Source organism: Mixophyes fleayi, chromosome 2 (assembly GCF_038048845.1).
Source record: "Mixophyes fleayi isolate aMixFle1 chromosome 2, aMixFle1.hap1, whole genome shotgun sequence".
NCBI classification, from domain to species: domain Eukaryota; kingdom Metazoa; phylum Chordata; class Amphibia; order Anura; family Limnodynastidae; genus Mixophyes; species Mixophyes fleayi.
In genome coordinates this window covers 23,295,433-23,318,083 of record NC_134403.1, presented here as the reverse complement: position 1 = coordinate 23,318,083, position 22,651 = coordinate 23,295,433, and the positions used below count along the sequence as shown (strand labels likewise).

At 41.1% G+C, this 22,651-nt stretch overlaps 1 protein-coding gene across 3 annotated transcripts in view; it reads left to right on the top strand.

The window, feature by feature from the left end:
- DLG2 (discs large MAGUK scaffold protein 2) overlaps positions 1-22,651 on the top strand; it is a 1,188,444-nt gene that overhangs the window by 184,939 nt on the left and 980,854 nt on the right. The window contains exon 1 of one of the 3 annotated variants that reach the window (XM_075198647.1): positions 19,616-20,001. The exons of the other annotated variants lie outside the window; for them this stretch is intronic. Within the exon in view, the coding sequence (XP_075054748.1) occupies positions 19,972-20,001 (30 nt within the window). The 5' untranslated portion in view covers positions 19,616-19,971. Of the gene's footprint in view, positions 1-19,615; positions 20,002-22,651 lie in introns of those variants that run through there. 3 annotated transcript variants of the gene reach the window in all.

Below are 22,651 nucleotides of genomic sequence, written 5' to 3'. Positions count from 1 at the left end.
CTCGTTCTTAAAATATTTACTGTGAGATGAGCTTATAGTGATTTTATAATATATATTGTTGTAATATTTAAACCAAGTATCAATTATATAGATTTGATCATTTTTGCTGGTGTGAAATGATTCCTTATCTTCTTCAGAACTGCAAATGTTTGAGTAGAAAGTCTGCAGGTGTTTGAAAAGCCCAGTGGTTTCTACTTGATTGTGAAACCTTTTTTTTTTTTTTTTCTTTCGTTGCGATTAAGCTTGACAATTTTCTACTGAGACAGTAATATGGTATTCCTCAGGCAATGTTTTGTTTCATGATGAATTTCTCCCATGTCGCTAATGCAGCCACAAATCTTGATGTGTACGTGAAATATTCTGGCCTGTGGTTACAAAGGCAAAACTGTTTTGTCTTGGACTGAGAGCATGGTCTTAACATTATTTTATTATACTAAAATAACAGTTCGGGCTAAACCTTAATATATTGCTAAAACATACTGACTACAGCCATGGTAGCCAATATGATCACTATTTGCCCACCAACTTAGGGGGTCCGGAAGCCGGAAGAAAACATGTGCCTCCATGGCTAAGCAAGAAGTAACCTGGTAAATTGGGTCTATGGCTTATTTTTCCTCTTTGTTTAATTTTATCTTTGGATACAGTTTAAGATGGTCTTATATGGAACGGACACCATAATGTTTTGACTTAAGTCATTGGGCTAGATTTACTAAGCTGCGGGTTTGAAAAAGTGGGGATGTTGCCTATAGCAACCAATCAGATTCTAGCTTTCATTTATTTAGTACCTTCTACAAAATGATAGCTAGAATCTGATTGGTTGCTATAGGCAACATCCCCACTTTTTTAAACCCGCAGCTTAGTAAATCTAGCCCATTGTCTTTAAAACTTAAATTTCCATGGTATACCTACCATTAGTCATGATTTCAGATGGTTGGACCTCGACAAGAGGATTTGGCATCTTTAGAATGTGGTCCTGGTTGAGTGGTGGTTTGGCCAGATTGGGGGCGCACTGGCTGTTTTCATAGTTACAATTCTTGCTAAGAAAGGTCAGTTATTCACAACATATTGTATCTGTAAAATTGCCAGGCCCTGGATATGGGTTCATGAGGCCTTAGACCAGTGGTTCCCAAACTGTGCGCTTAGGCTCCCTGGGGTGCCTCGGCGATCCCACAGGGGTGCCTCAGCAATTACCAGTGTTAAGCAAGGCGGGGGCTACTTGGTAATAAGTTTGACTTAGGGGTGCCTTGAAAAAATTATGGAGACCCTAAGGGTGCCTTGAACTGAAAAAGTTTGGAATCCACTGCCTTAGACTAATAGGCTTGTAGCTTCCTCCCGATCTTCCATGTTCGACTTATTCGCGGTAGGTAATAACAAATCCGACCTTAACTTAAAATCCTGCTGCTTCCACACCCCCACCACCACCAATATTTATGTTCCTAGTTTTTCGAAACTCAGCTCCACTTGGTTTTTTAAAAAGGTCACGGCAATCTTTGACACTGATTTTGTTTTCATTAAAATCAGAACGGTATAGCGGAACAAAGACATGAACGAGCGCTACTGAGGGTGAAGATGTGAAATGAATTTCAGTTTATACCTCTCCCTTGTCACAATTTTGCACAATTTTGCACCCAGTGAACGTAATTTCATGCAATTCATGTCCGAACGTAACTGATACCTGCGACTGCCTATGACTTGAAGGGTCGGATCGGGGGAGGGAAATGGCGGATGAACATAAGCAATGTACAGTAAGGGCGTGCCAACGCAGATGCGGTCAGTTCAAGTCCTGGGTCTCTATTAAGTACTTGAATTTTAACTGTATCATTTGCACCAGCTACAGGGTATAAGTGCCGACTGATAGTGATGACTGACACGGCATTGTCTTTATATGAAAAACTACTGGTATGTAATAGAGATGTTCATTGACCCCCGTGTTCTGGTTTTGGTTTTGGATCTGGATTAACCACGTGTTTTGATTTTGGTTTTGGCAAAAACGCCCTCTCGTGTTTTGGTTTTGGATCCTGATTTTTTTTCTAAAATCCCTATTTTGTTTTTCTAAAATCACATACTTTTGCTTTTTTTCCCTCCAAAATTATTTTTAACCTCTATAACACTCATTTCAAATGATTTGCAGTCAATTTTGGCCACCTCACAGGTTACAATATTATTTTCATACACTTTCAAACAAAGACTGCAGCGACCTGTCTGGATGTTAAGCGACAGACCAATGACTCAAACACACGGCAGTTCCTAGCACATCTAGGAAACATTTGTACACAGCAGTGGCAGAAAAGAAAAGTTGTGCAATTAGCAATGGAGCTCTCCTCTTTGTGTTTTACCTATATAACACAGTACAATGTGACTGCAGATTTAGAAGAGCAAGTCTGCCAGCCCTATTATTTCAGCAATGACAATTAGCAATGGAGCTCTCCTGAATGTCACTGGAGACTTTGAAGAACCCTGCTACCCCTCCTCTTTCTATTCTACCTATGACGCTGCCCAACTGCACTAGAGACTGCCAAGTACTGTGCTACCTCTTCTGTGTCCCTCTGTGAAATGGCGCTGGATCACCGTGGAGGGCGGTACTTATAGAATCCAAAGCTCGCGAGATCCGATGACGTAACAATGACGTTTTGCCTGGTTTTCAATTTCGAGGGTGCGCGAAAGTACCGAGCCGGCTCGACTCGGTACTCGGATCTGCTAAGTTCGTGTGTGTTCGGTTCTCGGGGGAACTGAGCCTGAGCATCTCTAGTATGAAAGCATATTGTATGTACAATACACTTTAAGAACATCCTGATTAATGTATTTAATGTTAAAAGAAAATTTTATTAATGGTTATAGTATTATTATTTTTTTGCATGTGTTTTGTTAGGACTTTATATTGCACATATACATGTGTATATCCTGCAGCCTGTTCTGTCTGTCTGCATACGGAAAGTAATGCTTGGCCGGACCGTACTGATACCCAAATTCAAATGGAAACGTATCTTGAGATCCGCTTGAATACAGTCAAAAATCCGCCCAAGTTCCATGTTTATTTTATATAAAAGTTATATACAGGTTACGTCTGAAAATGAATGTTTTATGCAAAAGTTCAGTTACAAAGGTCAGTTTTAGGCAACACTTGAATTTTACACCTCTTCAGGGATCAACACACATTTTGCCCAATTAAAACCCTTCTACCATCCCGGCACATTCCATACGTTGAGGCCCATATACAGCAATTCAAAAGGAAAAACATTAAAAAGTAGAAAAAAGGAGGAATTTTGCAGGTGACTTTGTTGGGCAAAGTAAAAGTTGTTTAGAACTACTTACAAGTGCATTTAACATACGAGCAGTAAATTACAGGTGCCCTGTGACCTTCACTTGCGCCTTCTTCAATTAAACGAAAAAAATTTCTGGGGAAAAAAAAGGCAGAAAAATGCCACATGCAATAAAGACATTTCTAATGTCCCCTCGCTCTCATTAATTATGACATAAATGAGGCTCCAGCATTTTAAGAGAAGATAAAATGTAAAAGATTTAATTAGTTAAGGGAGTGATGCAGTGGCACATTGGGTTGGTATTTTTACTTTATGCAGTCTCACATAGATTTGGTGGCGCTTACCAAAATTTGGTGTGCACCTATATATATACACAGCTTTCAAACTGCACAAAAATGACACTCTTAGGGGTATCTTTACTAAACTGCGGGTTTGAAAAAGTGGAGATGTTGCCTATAGCAACCAATCAGAGTCTAACTGTCATTTATTTAGTACATTCTACAAAATTACAGCTAGAATCTGATTGTTTGCTATAGGCAACATCTACACTTTTTCAAACCCACAGTTTAGTAAATATACCCCTTAGCGTCATATTTAGCAAAGTGTCCCCAATCGCAACAATAAATAGAAACAGATCCCGCTCAGAGATGTTTATTGATTCACTGGGTCAGTTTCCTTAATTGTGCCCTTGCGTGTGCAATCTGGGCTTTCAATTCCACTAAAGTAAGTAAAAAAAAAATGTAAAAATAGATTTAATTTATTTCCAAAATATTTCAAAACATCTGTGCATTAAAAATGGCGTCAGTCAAAGGATAAATCATTTTTAGATGATTTTGTTTTGACGATAACAGAATAGGATAATTGTTAATTATACTTCCACATGCAAAGGTGTGACGGGGACTTTGCCGGTGAATCTTAATGATAGCAGGGTTGTCGTTTTTATAACAGATTTATTGCAAAACCCCCGTGGGTCCCTGCGTGTCAGCATTTTTGCAGTCACTAAATGACTATTACACCTTCTTTTCACAATTTAGTTTTGTTGTGCCTGCTATTCAGATAAATCAAGTAACTATTTCAGGTTCACAAAGACCTGGCACCGGAGTTCAGCCATTCAGTCTCATGTCATTGTTATCCAGTGCATTTACCCATTGTGCATCCCTTCCAAATCATGAATAAATGATGTTGTTACTCTGCAATCCTTTATACCTAGAGGTTTACTGTTTATAACATGGATTCAAGTGATATCTATTGCGAGCGTTGATATATTGTACCGTCCTCGGAACACCTTGTGGTGGTTACAGATATCCTGAATCCAAAATCTCAAAGGGAATATAACATGCAAATACATTTTAACTGGGACAGCAGAGCATCTGTCTTCAACGAACATCGTGTTACGTACTGAATGCTGACCAACGCGTTTTGCCTTTATTCCTCTCCATTATGCCAGTTCTCCACTCCCCAGTGTTTAACTGAAATAATGTTCTGTTTAGTATTGTACAGTATGTCTTCCATCACATTTTACTCACTTTCTAGAAGGGTGAAAATTAAAGATCCTACAGTAGATGCTGGGATGGAATGAACGAAAAGCAAGGATATAAATGATAACTAGACCTTTATTCTTTCATGTAAATTTTTAAGAATAAAATCGCAGTGATAGGACATACAGTGATATAATAGCTGCCAATTGCATTAGTAACCACGTAATTGCTATTATACCAGTGAGAAGAATCCTGCCACACTGCCCCCTACAGGACGTTGAATTTCTGATCAACGGAAGACTGCAGGCTGTTAGTGGAGAAATTACATTTATTCCAGTAGGCCTTCTTAATGAAGCACCGCACAGCCAGGGGACTTAAGGGATGTGGTTGGGTTGTTGGGAAGGGGGTTGATAACTGATTCACCCAATGCAGCAAAGAGCCAAGTTAGACAAATTAGATCTCAAGCAAAAAAATCTACTTTTGTTTCCAGCCCTTTAACTGAGATTTTACGTAGAGTACACATATTTGGTAAGCCAACATTGGGGAAAGCTAGCTAATTCATTTCTGGGGTTGCTCTTATTTCAAACTATGAGAAGTCTAGTTGAAAAGTATATATTTTTTACATTTTCGTCTATGCCCATATAATTCTCTTACAATAAAATAGATTTACTTAATTATCTTGCCAAAATAAATCCCTATTTGTAACAGATAAAATGTGAAATTTGGTAGGGTACACAAAGTAGTTACAAAATATTCTTGATTTTACCAACACATAGAAAATCTGTGAAATGCGTTGTGGTGTCAAAGAGACAAAACACAAAAATGTACTGTAAGCTGTAGCAACCGAATAGATATTCGCCTTTAGTGGTCTGGCTCACACTAGTTTGATGAATACCAGTGCAAAGCCTACCATGACTCAGAGATGAGGTGCTGTGGACTGGACAGGGGGTTAAATGAGAACTGCACACAGGGCAAACAAGGTATGTCCTTTCCCTCGGGAGCCCAACACTACCTCTTCCTGTGAAACCACTGTTACCTTTACTGCTTGGTAGCTCCCAAAGGCTTCAATCATCCTGCTGTTGAGGACAGTTAGGGGGGTGCCACATGGAAGCGCTTGATTGCTGCTTCCAGAAAAACGCAGTATTCATTAGAACTTATCTCTCCTGTTGCGATAGGTTATAATGAAGGAGAAAAGAGAGAGAGCAATTCAGCTCAGAAAAAAATGTGTCTTTAGAGGAGGAGAGTTTCTCTCTCACTTCAACCTGTCACAACAATGGTGATTTTCTAGCTGGAGAAGTGCAGTGTTCAAGTGCTCCAATGTAACACCAATGTATAGGAGGCCACTACGCATTTCAGAAGGTGTCAGCTGAATAATTACGTCTACATGGGTCCCTAATGTAGGGACACAATCACCTTTCAGGGTTGTTGTTATGCGAAGTGGGGAGTACTTCATGCACTGAACTCTCCTTTACGGAATTTGTGGTGTTATGAAGACTGAGGATCTAGTCAGGTGGGTCATAGGTGGATCCAAAATGCCGTGTTAGATGGCATTATAGTCAGGACTGACATTGATGAAAGGTAATATCTTAGTTGTTGATTGGAGCTACAGTGCACTTGTGTCATCCCTTCCAGGTCATGTTGTTGTATAGTGGCTTGAAGTAATCTTCGCATCTCTGACTCTTACACCAATCAAGAGCTGTACCCACTTCCCCCAGAATTAGACATTATGGGCCTGGTTCACTAAGGTACGTAAGTCCATTTACGTGCCGCATTCAAATTGCGTGCAGATTTCGTTCCTTAATCCGGCCCTATATTGCAGTAATTCCGAAACTACAGTAGGCGGTGGGCTTAACCAATATTGCTATTCACAACCGTACATCCTGTCAATTAAGTAGAAAAAGAAATCAAACCATTTCCCGTGTGTTTCTTTTTCTAGGAAATGTGGCAGTAAATAATTGGTATAATTAATATGATTGACTGATGTCAGCCCATTTCATCTCATACTTCCCTGCATTCCCTTGGTGCAATTTAAATATACTCGTTAAAATTATCTAGTTAAGTTCCACACGTGTACATTTCTTATTTAATGATCTGTACTATAAAAAAAATTATTTTATTCCTGAGCATAAATTATTTTCTCTCTCCCTACTATATAAAACAGTACGTACGGCATTTTTAAGATATATGTCCTACATCATTATTTACATTTTCCTAATGTGGCAGCTATTTTAAAATGAATGTGGAAATTATATACTTTTATAAATTATGAAGTCTCCTGGCACTTCACAGACATTTTCCCATGTACTTTATTTTATCCCCTGGGTTGGCATAATACTTATGTCTGCACCTTAAATCACTGTATGTATCTGGTATTGTATCTATTGTTACACTATTTTTACTGTAGGCCTTGTCTTCTATGCCTTATTTTTATTTTAATGTTTTATTTTTATTCTTCTCTATTTGCATTCTATTTCATCATTTGCATTCCTTTGCACTTCATATCATTTTGCACTTCATGTCACTTTGCATTTCATTCATACCATTCTATCTCATATTGCACTACTTGCCATGCTTTAATGTCTTACCTTTTCTCACTTTCATATTAGGCCACTTTAACTCACTTTATTTCATTATCCTTTTTCAAATTCTCTGACTCCCCCTGTTCTCTTCTGCCGTCTCTCTGTTACCTGACACTTCTCATATTTCCTCTGTCCTCCTTGTTTCCTCTCATCATGCTCCCTACAGCCCCCTCACTCACTGTCACCTTCCCTCCTGCCGCCACTCTCTAACCTGCCTCCTCTTTTTTTCCCCTCTGACACATTCCCTCCTCCTCTCCACTTTCCCTCCAACCCTTACTCTTTACTTCGTATCTGCCCCCTCTGTTTCTTCGCTCCTCCACTGCCTCTATCTCCCCTCACCAAGACTCCCTGTTCACGTGCCATACCCATACTCTCCTCTTGCCCAACTTCACGCTCTAGTCTCCGCACTCCCTCGCGCACCGCTAACCTTGCCAACCTTATTCCCATCTCCCCATTTCCCTCCCTCCCTTTCTTCTGTGCCCTCTGGAATTGTAGATCCAAAAAACTGTCTTCTATCCATGACCTCTTCTTATCTAACTCTCTTAACCTTCTTGCCATTACTGATACCTGGCTCTCCGATTTCGACATTGCCTCCCCTGCCGCGCTCTCCTATGGTGACCTCTCCTTCACCCACTCCACCAGATCTAGAGACCGTTCCAGGTGGTGGAGTGGGCATTCTCCTATCCTCCACTTGTACCTTTTGAGTCATTCCTCCTGTACATCCATCTCTGCGTCTCTGTCATCTACTGCCCCCCCTGGTTCCACCTCCCTTTTCCTTGAAAATTTTGCTGCCTGGCTTCCCCACCACCTCTCCTCTGACCCCCCTCCATCATCCCCGTCGACTTTAACTCCCCTATTGACTCCCCTATCGACAGCCCCACCGACCCTGCTTCCATTAAGCTGCTCCTCCTTTCTTCCTCTCTCAATAGACCTCTTCCTCTACCCACTGCCTTGGTCACTCCCTTGACCTCATCTTCTCCCATCTATGTAGTCTTTCTGAGTTCTCCATCTCTCCCTTTCCACTATCTGATCCCCATCTCCTCTTATTCTCACTCTCCTCAACTCCTTCTCCCCTCCCCCACATCTACCCAGTCCAGACGCAAATTTGACACCCTTGATCCTGCTATTTTGTCCTCTCCTCTCGAAACTCTCCTCTCTCCCTTTTCCACCCAGGCATGCCCCAATCAGGCGACCTCCCTCTACAACCACAACCTCACCTCTTCTCTTGATGCGGTCGCCGCTGCCCATTCTATCCACCTTCGCTGCTCCAAACCCCAATCCTGGCACTCCAAATTTACCCGCTTCTTCCATAGATGCACCCATACCGCTGAACGCTGCTGGAGAAAATTTTGTTCCCTGGCTGATTTCCTCCACTTCAAGTTTATCCTCTCATCTTACAGTTCTGCCCTCTCAGTTGCTAAACAATCTTTCTTTAAATCCCTAATCTCCTCCCAGTCCTCTAACAGCCGTCACCTTTTTCACACCTTCAACACACTCCTGCCCCCCCTCCCATCCTCCCTAACTGCCACTGACTTTGCCTCCTTTTTCTCCTCTAAAATCGAGGCCATCAGACTTGAAATCTCCTCCTCCACTCACTCTGCGGCCACCCCCCAACTCACTCTTCCGCCCCCCACTCCACCCTCCTCTCCCCCCAGCCACCAACTCCTATACTCCTTCCGCCCTATAAGGGGAGAGGAAGTCCACTCTCTCATTTCCCCGCTTCTTCTACCTGTCCTCTGGATCCCATCCCTTCTCACCTCCTTCGCTCCCCCCCCACCACCTGCTGTCCCTTTCCACCGGCATCTTCCCCTCTACTTTTAAACATGCTCTCGTCTCACCTTTTCTAAGGAAACCTAATCTCGAGCGCACTTCACTCTCTAGCTACCGCCCCATTTCTTCCCTTTGCCTCCAAAATACTTGAGAGGCTCGTCTGCAACAGTCTCACTACTTACCTTTCTGAACACTCTTGATCCTCTCCTTGATCCTCTCCAGTCTGGTTTCCACCCCCTCCACTCCACTAAAACTGCCCTCGCTAAAGTCACCAATGATCTTCTCAGCTAAAGTCAGGGGCCATTTCTACCTTCTGATCCTCCTGGACCTATCAGTGGCCTTCAACAGCGATGACCACCCCTCCTGCTTCACACCCTCTAGTCCATTGGCCTCTCCGTACCGTCCTTTCCTGGTTCACCTCTTGCCTTTCCGACTGTTCCTTCTGTTTCCACCTCTGGTTCCCTCTCCCCCTCTTCCATCCTTCCAGTTGGGTTCCCACAGGGCTCTGTTCTTGGACCCTTACTGTTCGCTATCCACCTCCTCCCTGGGTGAACTCATCAGCTCCTTCGGCCTCAAGCACCACCTTTATGCTGACAACACTCAACTCTACCTCTCATCTCCTGATTTCTCTCCCTCTCTCCTTTCTAGGGTATCGGCCTACCTCTCTGCCATCTATTCCTTTAAGTCCTCTAAATTTCTTAAAATCAATCTGGCTAAAACCAAACTCATTGTCTTTCCTCCTTCTCGAACCTCTTCCCCTTCCGACCTCTCTATTACTGTCGACAATTCCTCAATCTCTCCTGTTCCCCAACTTCACTGCCTGGGTGTCATCATCAACTCCTCTCTCTCCTTTGTCCCTCACATTCACTCTCTTGCCAAATCCTGCAACTTCTAGTAACGTAACATTACACGCATTCGGCCCTTCCTCTCCCAGGATGCCACCAAATCTCTCATCCACTCTCTAATTACCTCCCGCTTGAACTACTGCAACCTTCTCCTTATTGGCCTCCTCCATTCTCATCTCGTTCCTCTTCGATCTGTACTCAACACAGCTGCTAGGCTCATCTTCCTTTCTCGCTGCTCGACTTCTGTCTCCCCCTTCTACCAAGCCCTACACTGGCTCCCCTTCCCATACAGAATCCTTTTCAAGCTCCTCACACTTACATTCAAGGCCCTCACCATCTCCACTGCTCCCTACATCTCCAATCTTATCTCTATTCACACTCCATCCCGCCCACTGCGATCGGCCAATGATCGTCGCCTCTCTTCCCCTCTGATTACATCTTCTCTGCACGATTTCAAGACTTCTCCTGCGCTGCCCCCCCTCTATTGGAACAAGCGCCCTTGCTCCATCTGAACATCCTCCAATCTGTTCAGTTTCAAATAAGCATTAAGAACTCACCTTTCCTTGATAGCCTTTCAGTCATCCACTTAACTACCCACCTTTTCGGCTACCTCTCCCTCTCATCCCTTTTTCCCCCTTCCACGACTCTGTCTCCATTTCACCCATTTCCCCTTGTGTCTTTCAGTCTGTCTACCCCTCCCTTTAGATTGTACGCTCCTTTGAGCAGGGCCATCTCTCCTCCTGTTTCCACCACTTTTAACTTTGCTCTTCTGCTACTCAGCCCACCTACTCTTGGACCTTCTGCTCTCCTCTCGCTTTTCTCTGCACCTCTCAGTGGCTCTTAACCTGTGATCCGCGCCCACCCTCTTGGGCTCAGGTTACCAGCTTGTGCTGAATATCCCTCACCCTCACCCTTTCAGGCTTTCTCTCTAGCTGTGTTTTGAGCTTTTGGAGTTTTAGTGCTTATTGTTAATTGTACTGTGCTGTTTCACCTTGTACTGTGCTATTGTTTGATCTTGTACGGTGCTACGGACACTTTATGGTGCCCTATAAATAAAAAGTAATAATAATAATAATAATAAATGGTAAAAACATAATTATATATTGTAAACATGATCAAATAAATTTGACCTGTCATCCACATTGGACAACCCCTTACTAAACAATCCTGCCCTCACCCCACACATAAACACCCAGGATCCCTCTGAGTCAGAGCGCCAGCTGGCGTTTTGTCTGTACCACTCTCATAGTGCTCTATTGAAACATAATGGTTGGCTTGCAGTATGGTTGTTTGCCCTATATGGGAAAAAGTAGTGAGTTGGCGACTCTCCTATACAGGCAACAGATGGGTTTTTGGGAGGCTCCAAATATGCCGTTCTGCATCTCCACCAACAGTCCAGATTTCAAGGCTGTAAAGGGGCACAGCTTGTGGGGTAGAACTTCATAATTTATAGGCATGGTTTTGATGGATTGAGGATTGGTCTAACATCAGCTCTGTAGGGAGTTATGGTCCTGGAGAAGTGTATACATGTAACCCGTGTGCTTAGAGTTAGATTACCCCAGTTACCTAAAAAGGTCTCTTGTTCATTTTCTTGCCTGCAAATAGAGCCCCGATGTAGAGCTGGTACGATCTTCGCATTGAGGAAGCCCATAGAATGTTTGTTTGAACAATGTATCTGTGTGTTAGAGATAGGTAAAAGAATTCAATTAGCTGGAACGTCCATGTCTCCAGAACCCCATAGAGGTGCAGGGAAAAATGAACGGATATTTCTGCAACAATTGCTGTCAATGTGCGCGATGTCCGCGCGCCACATCAATCACAATTGTATCCCCCCCCCCAGGGAGTGGTGCCTTTGTCTCCATACACCATTACTAGATAGTCTCATTAAATACCCACATCATTTTCACCCCATACGCCAACTCTACCCCCCATCTCCAGTCTTTTTATAACATTAAATACCATAACATTCTCACCGAAGTTTCCTGTATAATAGTTATTGTATAAGAGCAGTATAAAACCCACAATCATAATGCAGATACATACAGCATGTCTGGAATATTGAACATACAATATTGTTATAACATAACTTCATATCATATACACTGAGCATACATGATACAATATCTGTTTGTAGGTACAATAATCACTGATTTCTTCATAAACATGTATCTTCTTCGTGTATGTATCCCAGATTCCATTATAGTTCCCATATTAGCACCACTAGCTCAGTATTCTCATATGGAGCAGCAATTTCAATAACTAGCAAATATTGCTTATCACACAACCAATCAGGGTCTGATTAACTTTTCAGGCCACCCTAGGCTGAACTCCTTCATTTGAGGTCTTTCTTCACCCACCTCCACCCAACAGTGCTTATGTCTCCGTGATTCGAAACTTAGCTCTCCCCTTGGCTTTTTACAAGGCTTTCTGAATTATTTCACTCATTTAATTTTCATTCAAACCAGAATGGAGTCATGAATGAGCGCTACTGAGGGGAAGATGTGAAGGTGGAGGGGGCTGTCACTCCTGCGCCTGTCGCCATCTTTGTCTCCTAGTTCTTTACTCACTGTCTTCAGCCTTTACCATGAGAATACATCCATTATCATCATCATCAACATTTATTGATATATAGCGCCAGCAAATTCCGTAGCGCTTAACATCTAGATTAAAATTTGACTACATTTTTCTTTCATGTTTTCTTTTTACTTTGGAGAACAACTATTCTTTTATATTTCAAAATTAATTTCAGTTTATACCTCTCCCTGTCACAATTATGTACCCCCAAAAATTATGCGCGCCCCAAAAGCCTGACAGCCTAATACCCATTAATATGCTCATTAGTAAAGGCCCGTTAATATGCCTATAAGAGGTAATGCCAAATAATATGCCCATGTGTGGTAATGATAACACACACTAGTATGCTCATAGTAATGCCTGTTGCTATGTCCATGAGCACTAATGTCCATTAATGTGTCCTTAGTTAGTAATATTCATTGATAGAAAAAACTGATGGCAGATAAGAACCACTTGGCCCATCTAGTGTGTACATTTTTAACCTATGGTACCCTCAAATCCTATTTGATCCTTAGTTCTTTGTAAAGATATCCTTATGTCTATCCCAAGCATGGCTAAATTGCTCTACTGTATTAACCTCTACCACCTCTGATGGGAGGTGATTCCACTTATCCACTACCCTTTCTGTGAAATAGTTTTCCTCACATTTCCTCTGAACCTACTTCCCCCCAGGGTCAGTGCATGTCCTCGTGTTCTAATACTTCTCTTCCTTTATAGAATGTTCCCCTCCTGCACCTTGTAATAACCCTTGATATATTAGAAAGTTTCTATCATGCCCCCCCATTCCCTTCTCTGCTCTAAATTATACATAAAAATATATTTTAGTCTGTCCGGGTACGTTTTGTGCTGTTGGCCAGGCACCATTTTAGTTGCCCTTCTTTTTACAGTCTCTAGTGTATTTATATCCTTCTGGAGATATGGCCTCCAGAACTAGATATAATTGATATAGCCACTACTTGTGCCCAGTTCTACAAAATAGTTACCCAAAGCCACCTTCCCTTTTGTCTTGACCCCGCGGCCTACTCCTGTGTACAGATGGTGATGGTCCTGATTCTTATGCTGCATTTATTGCATCTTTGCTAACTCTCCCGCAATGTCCGGGAGACACCTGCATTTTGCTTGAGTCTCACCGACTCCTGGGAGAGTGTGGCAATCTCCCGCATCTTGGCACTTCCTAGTGAAGGGGGCAGAATTAGGTCCAAAACGTCGCGATTCACCGGGAATCGCAGCGTTTGGCCCCGCCCCGTGCTATAAAATTCCGCATTCGCGTCATTACGTCACGGGGGCGGTCCAAAATGATGCAAAATTTGGAGCCCCGGCCCCATCACGCCCACCTCCCCAGGCAGACTCCCGGAAGCCAACTTTAGACAGTTGGTAAGAATGATTTATTGTAACAAGAGGCATTTTAATCATGAGCTACGAAGGCTTCTGATTGGTCACTTCACTGTTCCACTGAGCAACTGTGAGAAAGAGTTTTAATCAGCTCCATACTGACAATAATAAAAATGTAATAAAATAAACAAGGAAGTGATCCCTTTCTCCCTTGTTACATAAGCACACTGCCTGTATTGTGTGTAGTTCTGCCTTTGTCCAGAGCACAAACGGCTGGACTCTGCTCAGAGAACGTGTAGAGAGGTCAAGGAATTCTCCACAACCTGTGATTTAATATTCTGTTTGACTTATATGATGCCGTATCTATAAATACATCAACACCCAGCAACACTGATCCCTCCCTAGTGCTTTATAAATGATGATATTGATATTATTATTAAGTGGCTTTTATCTACCATTAATGCCATCTCCTTTTTATCTCGGTGTGCGTTCTGTCATTGAGAGTTTTCTTCAGCAATAACATTTAAATGAAATTGTTCTCTATGGTGTATAGTGATTTTACTACATATTTTACTAACCCTGTGATTTAAATGAAACTATGTTACAGACAAAGGCATCTCCCAGATATTGCACTTATGACAGTGAATGCTATGATTTACGTATAATAAGATAAATCAGGCTACAGAACAGGAGATGGCACAGTTTATAGTGAAATGCAGTGTATGTTTCTCCAATATCATAGGAATTTACCAAACTACTTAAACTTACCCTAACAGTAAAATATAACAAAAAAGACCACTTGTGTCTGTTTAAGCTGACATACTGTACAGTTAAATATCTCAGCAACATTTTCAAAAGTCTTCTGTGAAATGCTCACCTCGTATCGCCTTTGACTATAAGATTTTGATTTTTTGCTTCCAGAATTTGTTGCATTTTCCCATTCCAACCTCAACCACACAGCAGAATAAAGTGACAGTCATTGCCCCAGTTAATCATAGACTATAAATGCCAGGAAACTTGAATTTACAAATACAGCCAGGAATGGTATAGCAAAATGGAACTTGTAGATTGTACCAGAACCGATCAACTACAACAATTCCCTCATCCTATATCATATGTATCTATTCTAGATCACTTTATCCATTCTCTATTCATAGCCCCCATAATTAGCCAATATTCCCAATTTAACCAAACCACGCTGCGATCACTAATGCCAAACTCCTTTCGGATCAGTTAACCAAAAGTGCCGATGACCTTCTGGCAGCCAAATCAGAAGTTGAAACTTCCTAGCTACTCTTATTAAATCTCTTTTTTGTATTTAACATTGTTTGACACTGCCTTCTCCTGGCTTTCATCATTCTTGTCCAATTCACTGCATCTTTCAATGAAACATTCTTCCCCAATTCTCTCTGTTGCAGTACCCAAAGGATCAGTCCTCGGCCTTCTACAGTTTTCTATTCCCATCAACTTTCTTGGTAAACTGATGTCCACATATGGAAACCTCTGAACACACTCCATCTATAGCAGTCAACATCTCAAATTGTTTTTCAGACATTTGCTCATGAATAGCTAAAAGGCATTCAAAGCTAAACATAGAAAAGAGGATTATAATCATTTATTCATCTTCCAAACCTCTGCCTAATGTCTTTCACTATCAATGGTACCATCATTCTACCTAGTTCCTAAGATTACTGTCTTGGTGTGATCTCCAAAATAGGTTCTTTCCTTACTCAAGACTCCATGGGGTAAATGTATCAAGCTGCGAGTTTCCAGCTTGTTTGAAAAGTGGAGATGTTGCCTTTTGCAACCAATCAGATTCTAGCTTTCATTTTGTAGATTGTACTAAATAAATGTTAGTTAGAATCTGATTGGTTAGGAATCATCTACACTTTTCAAACCCAGTCGGAAACTCACAGCTTGATACATTTACCCCCATGACTTCATCATGCTCTTAATCCACTCCCTAATACATTCCTACCTTCATTATTACAACCTCCTTCTGTTTGACCTACCAGTGACAATTAATTATGAATACTGCTGTAGGACACATCTATATTTTCCGTCCCATTCTGTCAATTCCTTCATTGGCTTCCAATAAACTTCAGAATAAAATTGAAAGTGCTAAGTCTCTCTTACAAGTCCCTCCATAACTCCTGTTTCAACTATATTACTGATCTAACAAAAAATACTCTTGAGGTTGAACGCTGCACTGCTCCATTCATTTTCTAATTTTTTGTTCTCTCATAACCTTTTCCCATTTTTCTATTTCAACTTTACTTATTTACTTTAACCTTTATTTCCTAATGACGATCTTTTTATATTTATATACAATGCTCAGAGTGCACCTGAAAAACTAATCCGCTGTAGTACAAATTCCGTACTTTGCTAACTACACCGTCACTCTGCCCATTTGTTCCCCTCTGTCAGTGCAAGCTTCTCCTTCTCAGCCGTACACCATGAACATCACTGGAAATCTCGGCGCTCTTGCATAAAACAAAGCGTCCGCTGAGTTCAGAGCTGCTTTTACACAGTGCAGTAGACATTTTACACTTTGTAAATGACTCCAGGAAGAGTCTGTATCTCTCTCCAAATCATAGACACTGGGAGTCTCTATTTCCGTCTGTCCACAAATCATAGTCACATGTTTTGAGAAATACTTACCAGTCTACAGCTTTGCCCTATACATCAAGTGGTCACTTTGAGTAGAATAAATCAATCAATTTTTCAATAGCTAATATTTGTTACTATTTTTTATATTTTCATCTGTTCTTAACTTTATTTTATACTAAGTGAGTCTGGGCTTTCAGATCTACTGTGCATGGGTGAATCGGCTAGCCAGGTCACTCATGCTTATTTCTCTTGAAGCTGGTTTGGCGCATAAGTTAGTTAACTCTTACCACTCTGGGGCAGTATGGCCAAGGCAGTTGAGTATCGCTCAGCTCTGTCAGCGATATTGTATTGATATATCAATACAATACAAAGCTATAGAAAATCAGCCCTATCACCATATATTGATAAATAGACCCCTTAGTGACATATTCTGCCAATGATTTTAGACAGAAGGAATAGTCCAAAAAGCATTTTTAATACGGGTCTCATCCCTAGAACTTGATGAATATAGTTCAAAATATTATGCTAGAACAGACATTCTTAAAGATTCTGTTGGCAAACGGGAGCAGTTTATAGCCTCTTAGTAGCTAAGTTCATTAAAATTTCTCCTACCAGAATGTCAAGTTCATATGAAAAGGTAAATGCTTCAATTGCTACATTAAGAAATACACTAAAAGTAGCTCTTGTTTGGGAGGGGTCAACTCAACGCAGTCCTGGCCAAAAAAGTTGTTGGGTTCCTCAAGTGGGTCCAATAGCACTTCTAGGAGAAAAGCTATAAGGTGGACATGCTTCTTGCCCAAAAACTCAGACATAAAACTGCAACACCATATAAAAAACTAAGCCGAGCAGGCTCTTTACCGCCCAGATCTTATTGTGCAGGAATTCCAATCCTTCTACTCCAGCCTACATAATTTAGACTTCTCTCATTCATCCCACCCCCTAATCTTGAATAAGCAATAAAAGACAACTTACACTCCTGCAATTTTCCAAAATGTTCCCTCGAAGCTGGGAAAAAGCTCAACTTCAACATTTTGGAGGTGGAAATTACCGGTTACTCTACCTCAATCCTCTCTTCTTTACAAAAACTAGTGATGGAACTTATCTGGTCCTGTAAAAAAACACGGATTCAGGCCCGAGTCCTTCAAAGGTCCTTTGCAGCAGGTGTCCGGCCGCATGGTTGGTGGAGTGCATTCAGTGGCACTCTCACCAAGGCACAAGAGATTATTTTGACATAGAGACAGCTTTCCTGCATTCTACCTCCTTTGGCTACCTTTAGCCCAGATACATTATAATGATCTTCTTCCCATTTCAAATGGAGAGAAAGATTCATTCCAAATAAAATGTTCAGCTGATCTTGGAGAATCTCTAAACCCAGAGCATTGGGCTGAAATCTAAAAAGGAATTGCAAAATCCTTCATTGATGTAATGGATCAAGGAAAATGCATATAAAATGCCTTATTGGTGGCATTGCGTTCCCACTAGGCTCTGTGGCATCTTCCCAGGTGCCTCGGATCCCTGTTGGAGGAACTGCTGTCACTTGGGGTCCTTCCTGCACATCTGGTGGAGCTGCCCTAAACTTGAGCCATTTGGGAAGGAAGTTGCCTTCCTAGTCGCCTTTATCATGAGCAACGGATCCCACATCATCATCATCATCATCATCATTATCATCATCATCATTTATTTATATAGCGCCAGCAAATTCCGTAGCGCTTTACAATTGGGAACAAACATTAATAAAACAATACTGAGTAATACATACAGACAGAGAGGTAAGAGAACCCTGCTCGCAATCTATGGGACAATGGGACACAAGGACATGTGCTACATCATATTGCACACTGGACCAGCTAGAACGCAAAGGTAAAAGTATTGAGTGGGCTGTGTGTGTACCAATGTTGGTCAGAGGGTTGTTGTCTTGTGTTAGCTGTGTAGAGGGTGGTAATAGGGGAGATTAAGATGGTGGTTGAGGAAAATCATTAGCTTGTCTGAAGAGGTGGGTTTTCAGAGAATGCTTGAAGGTTTGAAGACTAGAGGAAAGTCTTACTGTGTGAGGGAGGGAATTCCACAAAGTGGGTGCAGCCCGAAAAAAGTCCTGTAACCGAGAATGGGAGGAAGTGATGAGAGTGGAGGAGAGACGTAGATCTTGTGCAGAACGGAGGTGTCAAGTTGGGAGATATTTTGAGACAAGTGAGGAAATGTATATTGGTGCAATTTTGTTGATGGCCTTGTATGTTAGTAGAAGAATTTTATATTGGATTCGTTGAAATACAGATGACCCTAAACTCATCTTGCTGCCTTTGCCTGCTCCAGATTTCCCCAAATGCACCCACAAAATCCTCAGGCATAACATGAGCACTGCAATATGTCAAATTGCAGCCTCATGGCTGGCTGCAATAGCCCCACTATTGCCTCTAAGTTTTTCCACAACCAACCTCTCCTCAACTTCTAAGCCAGGACTCAAACCACTCATCTGCAGCAGGTTTCCATGTGCTCTTGCCCATGTAGCTTAATCTTCCTTCCTGTCCTATTCCACCCCCCCCTGGTCCAAGCCCTGTTCACCCGCCCCTGCCCCCCAGAATATCAATAAACTCTGTAATGCATGTTCCTGTTTGTACTCTTACATTTATTACAGGCTGCTTTGTATTTTGGGTGATTACACTATATTTTTATTGATTTACTGTAACCTTTATTTATAACCTTTCCGATACTTTCAGTAAATAGTATTTGGGGGAAAAACTACATTAAAAGGACTTTGCCTCATAAATAGAACAACAGAGGTTGAGGAAATCCATTAACATACTAAGAGAAAATATCACCAAATTGCATATATGTTTTACAATTGCACAATACCGTGGGTTGCTTGAGAGTTAAGTTAACCAATGTCTTTTATATTCTTCCTGTTTGCAAATGCTGGTTTATACATGGCATTCAAGCAGATGGCTTGTGTACTTAGCAGAAGCTGTCTTTAAACAAGACATGTTCTAAGTAAAATGTGCTTTTCCCCTTACTAAAGGCAAACAGTGCACTTCCAGCAGGGCACACTTGTAGGTATTGCCTCTTTAAGATTGGTGCCCTATAGTTGTGTGAGATAAGTTGGGTGGGGGGGGAAGGATTGGCATTGAAACTATTTTGGCCATGATGCAGCATTTTAGTATTCTGGAAAGCATGGTTACTATTTAAAGTCTGACTCTTTATGCTGATCTCTGTCATCATCATCTTATTACATTCAGCTAAAAGAGAACATTTTGATCAGAAAAGTGTCTTGAGTCATGCAGCATCCACGCCTGGAACTTTTGATACACATTATCTCCAGTGGGTTGCCAGTTACCTGTGTAAGCCAGGGATGCCTTTAGCTCTGAGAAGGAAGTCTTGCTTTCCGTATTGAAGGGGGCCCATTGTGAAGGAAAAGAACACAGCCTAAGCAGCTGGGAGATTCCTGTATTGTCCCTGGCCACTTCTCTGACGACAACGATTTACTGGATTTGCTTATGGTTTGTGTTTTAACCAGTCGATCATCGCAAAAATGGATTGTCTGTGTATCGTTACAACCAAGGTAGGATGGAAAATCTCTGTGTGCTGTGTATTACCGTAGATGCTTTGCTGCTGTGATTAAGCAGAGTGAATATATAGCAGATCTCAGACTGCAGATCCATTGAGAAATCTCCCTCGTGGAAGCAGTTTAGCTAAATGGTGTGGATAACGTGTGTATAATGACCTCGTTCTCTCCTTTTAATCTTTAGACAAGAGAATATTTTAGCAATGCAAATAATTTATTACAGGGCATGTATGTGAAGGATGATCAATTGTAAAACTGGTGTTATGGAGACCCTGTTACTTTTGTTTCTGGGGAAGAGGGTGTATAATTAGTGGTACCTGTCTCTTTTCATAAACATGTTTCTTCTACATTTTCTAATTTTGTAATATTCTTTTTAGCTAAGTTGATGATGTGTTGTACAATATATGCATATATTTGTATTGGTAATTATTTTAATAAACACATTATGGGTTATTATTGCAAATATTAGATATAAGGGAGTTTATTATTACAAATTACATTATATAAGGGTGTAGCTGTTGATAAACTAATTTGCGCAAGGTGGATCGCAAGAAATGCCATCATGACGTTGTACCGCAGAACGGCGCTTTTTATTTTATTGTCTTGTGAAATGGTTAAGTATCGTGGCTTGTATCTTAAACTTTCTCTGACATCGGTTGGTCTTATTATGTGCCTTAAACTGTATAATAGGCTGGCTACAACTAACAACACTTGTTAATACCACTGGGGTAGCTAACTGCATCTATTCATTCTTTATGCACTTTTAAAGGAATAGAAAAGGACAAACTAAAGCTTAAAATATAGTAAAAATGTTGCATCTAAATTAAAATTGTGCATTCTAAAATACATTTTGCAATGTACATATAATTAAATTGCATTTGTCTGCATGTCAAATAAAATATGTATTAAAATGAAGGAAGCTACCCCTCAGAGCACGTATATTGATAATGTTGACTATTCAGCTGTGTATTCGTTCAAAGTGAGTTTCTTGGAAACTGATTAGGTCCCTGACTTGAGAACTTGGGTCTCCCCGGTTGCAGACTTCCTAATATTTTAAAGAGCAAAATCAGGGCACATTAAGCCCTTCCAATGATCCACCCAAACAACGTCCTGGTCTGTCCCAGATCCGCCTACCAGGCCCAGATTGTCATGAAGCCATGCCCACTTTTGAGTCCAGGAATCGGGACAGACCAACCAAATAGGGACATCAGATATGCGGATGGGGAATAGAGGTTGATTGGTAAAAAAATACCATTTGGTTGGAATTTTTCTCTAATCCAAAGCTTTAGCATTGTAATTCAACTTACTTTTCCTCTCACGTCTGTCTGAGCCCCAAACCGTGTTATATTTAATTTCCACAATAACCATTCTAGTTTTGAAATCTATTTTTGTCATCTTTCAGAGAGACAAAAAGGCATAGGAGTTATTTTAATAACACAGGCCTACCATACACCATACAGTGATGGACTATCCATGTTCCACTACTTGTGCCATAAGATGTAGGGGCTTATTTATCAAACTTTTCATAGCCTTAAATTCTGAGAAACGTCAGTTTCCACTGGATTAAGGCAAATCTAAGTACTGGACCAATTCATCAGTGTAACATTGGAGATATCACAGATATGTCAGACATTCGCTCAAGTAACGTTCATTACCACAGTGTGTTAGTCAGTCGTTATATACACCAGGGCAGTATGACACTGTCCCACGCATCGAGATGTCATTCATTTACACTGCCTTCTGTGCAATGCCGTCACAGGTAACCTCTCTGTACGTTCCATATCTCTGCGTATGCGCAGTAGACAAAGCCAGGGCTGTAGCAGATATGGAAGTCTTTCACCTCCACCGCTGGGCATAGTGAGCTGCAAGAGATTATGCTGGATGGCTATGTGCTTGCCAGGACAACCATTTATCGGAGGCGCAGTTCCGGCAGAACTAAAATGCTAAATTGTTCCAAAAAAATTATTTCTTATAGCTGCAATAAAAAAATGATAATTGATTGTCAGTAAATGCAGCGGATAAAAAATAGATGTAATAAATGTAATTATCTCTTCAACCCCAAGTAATTAATTCTCTCTCCCACTATAAGTAATTGATTCTTTTTCTAACCCTAGTAATTCATTCTTCTTTCACTTCCCTATATTTCATTCTTCCTCCAATCTACTGAATTTCTTTCCTCCTTCCATCCCCTGTATTTTATTCTTCCTCCTCTCACCTTTAATTCATTCTTCCTCTCCTCCTCTTTAATTCATTCATACTTCCTCCCCTCCCCTGTAATTCATTCTCTTGTTACTGTAATTCATTCTTCCTCCTCTCACCTTTAATTCATTCTCTCGTTACTGTAATTCATTCTTCCTCCTCTCTCCTGTAATTCATTCTTCCTCTGTAATTCATTCTTCCTTCCATCCCCTGTAATTCATTCTTCCTCCTCTCTCCTGTAATTCATTCTTCCTCCTCTCTCCTGTAATTCATTCTTCCTCCTCTCTCCTGTAATTCATTCTTCCTCCCCTCCTCTGTAATTCATTCATTCTACCCTATAATTCATACTTCCTCCCCTCCCCTGTAATTCATTCTTCCTCCTCTCACCTTTAATTCATTCTTCCTCTCCTCCTCTTTAATTCATTCATACTTACTCCCCTCCCCTGTA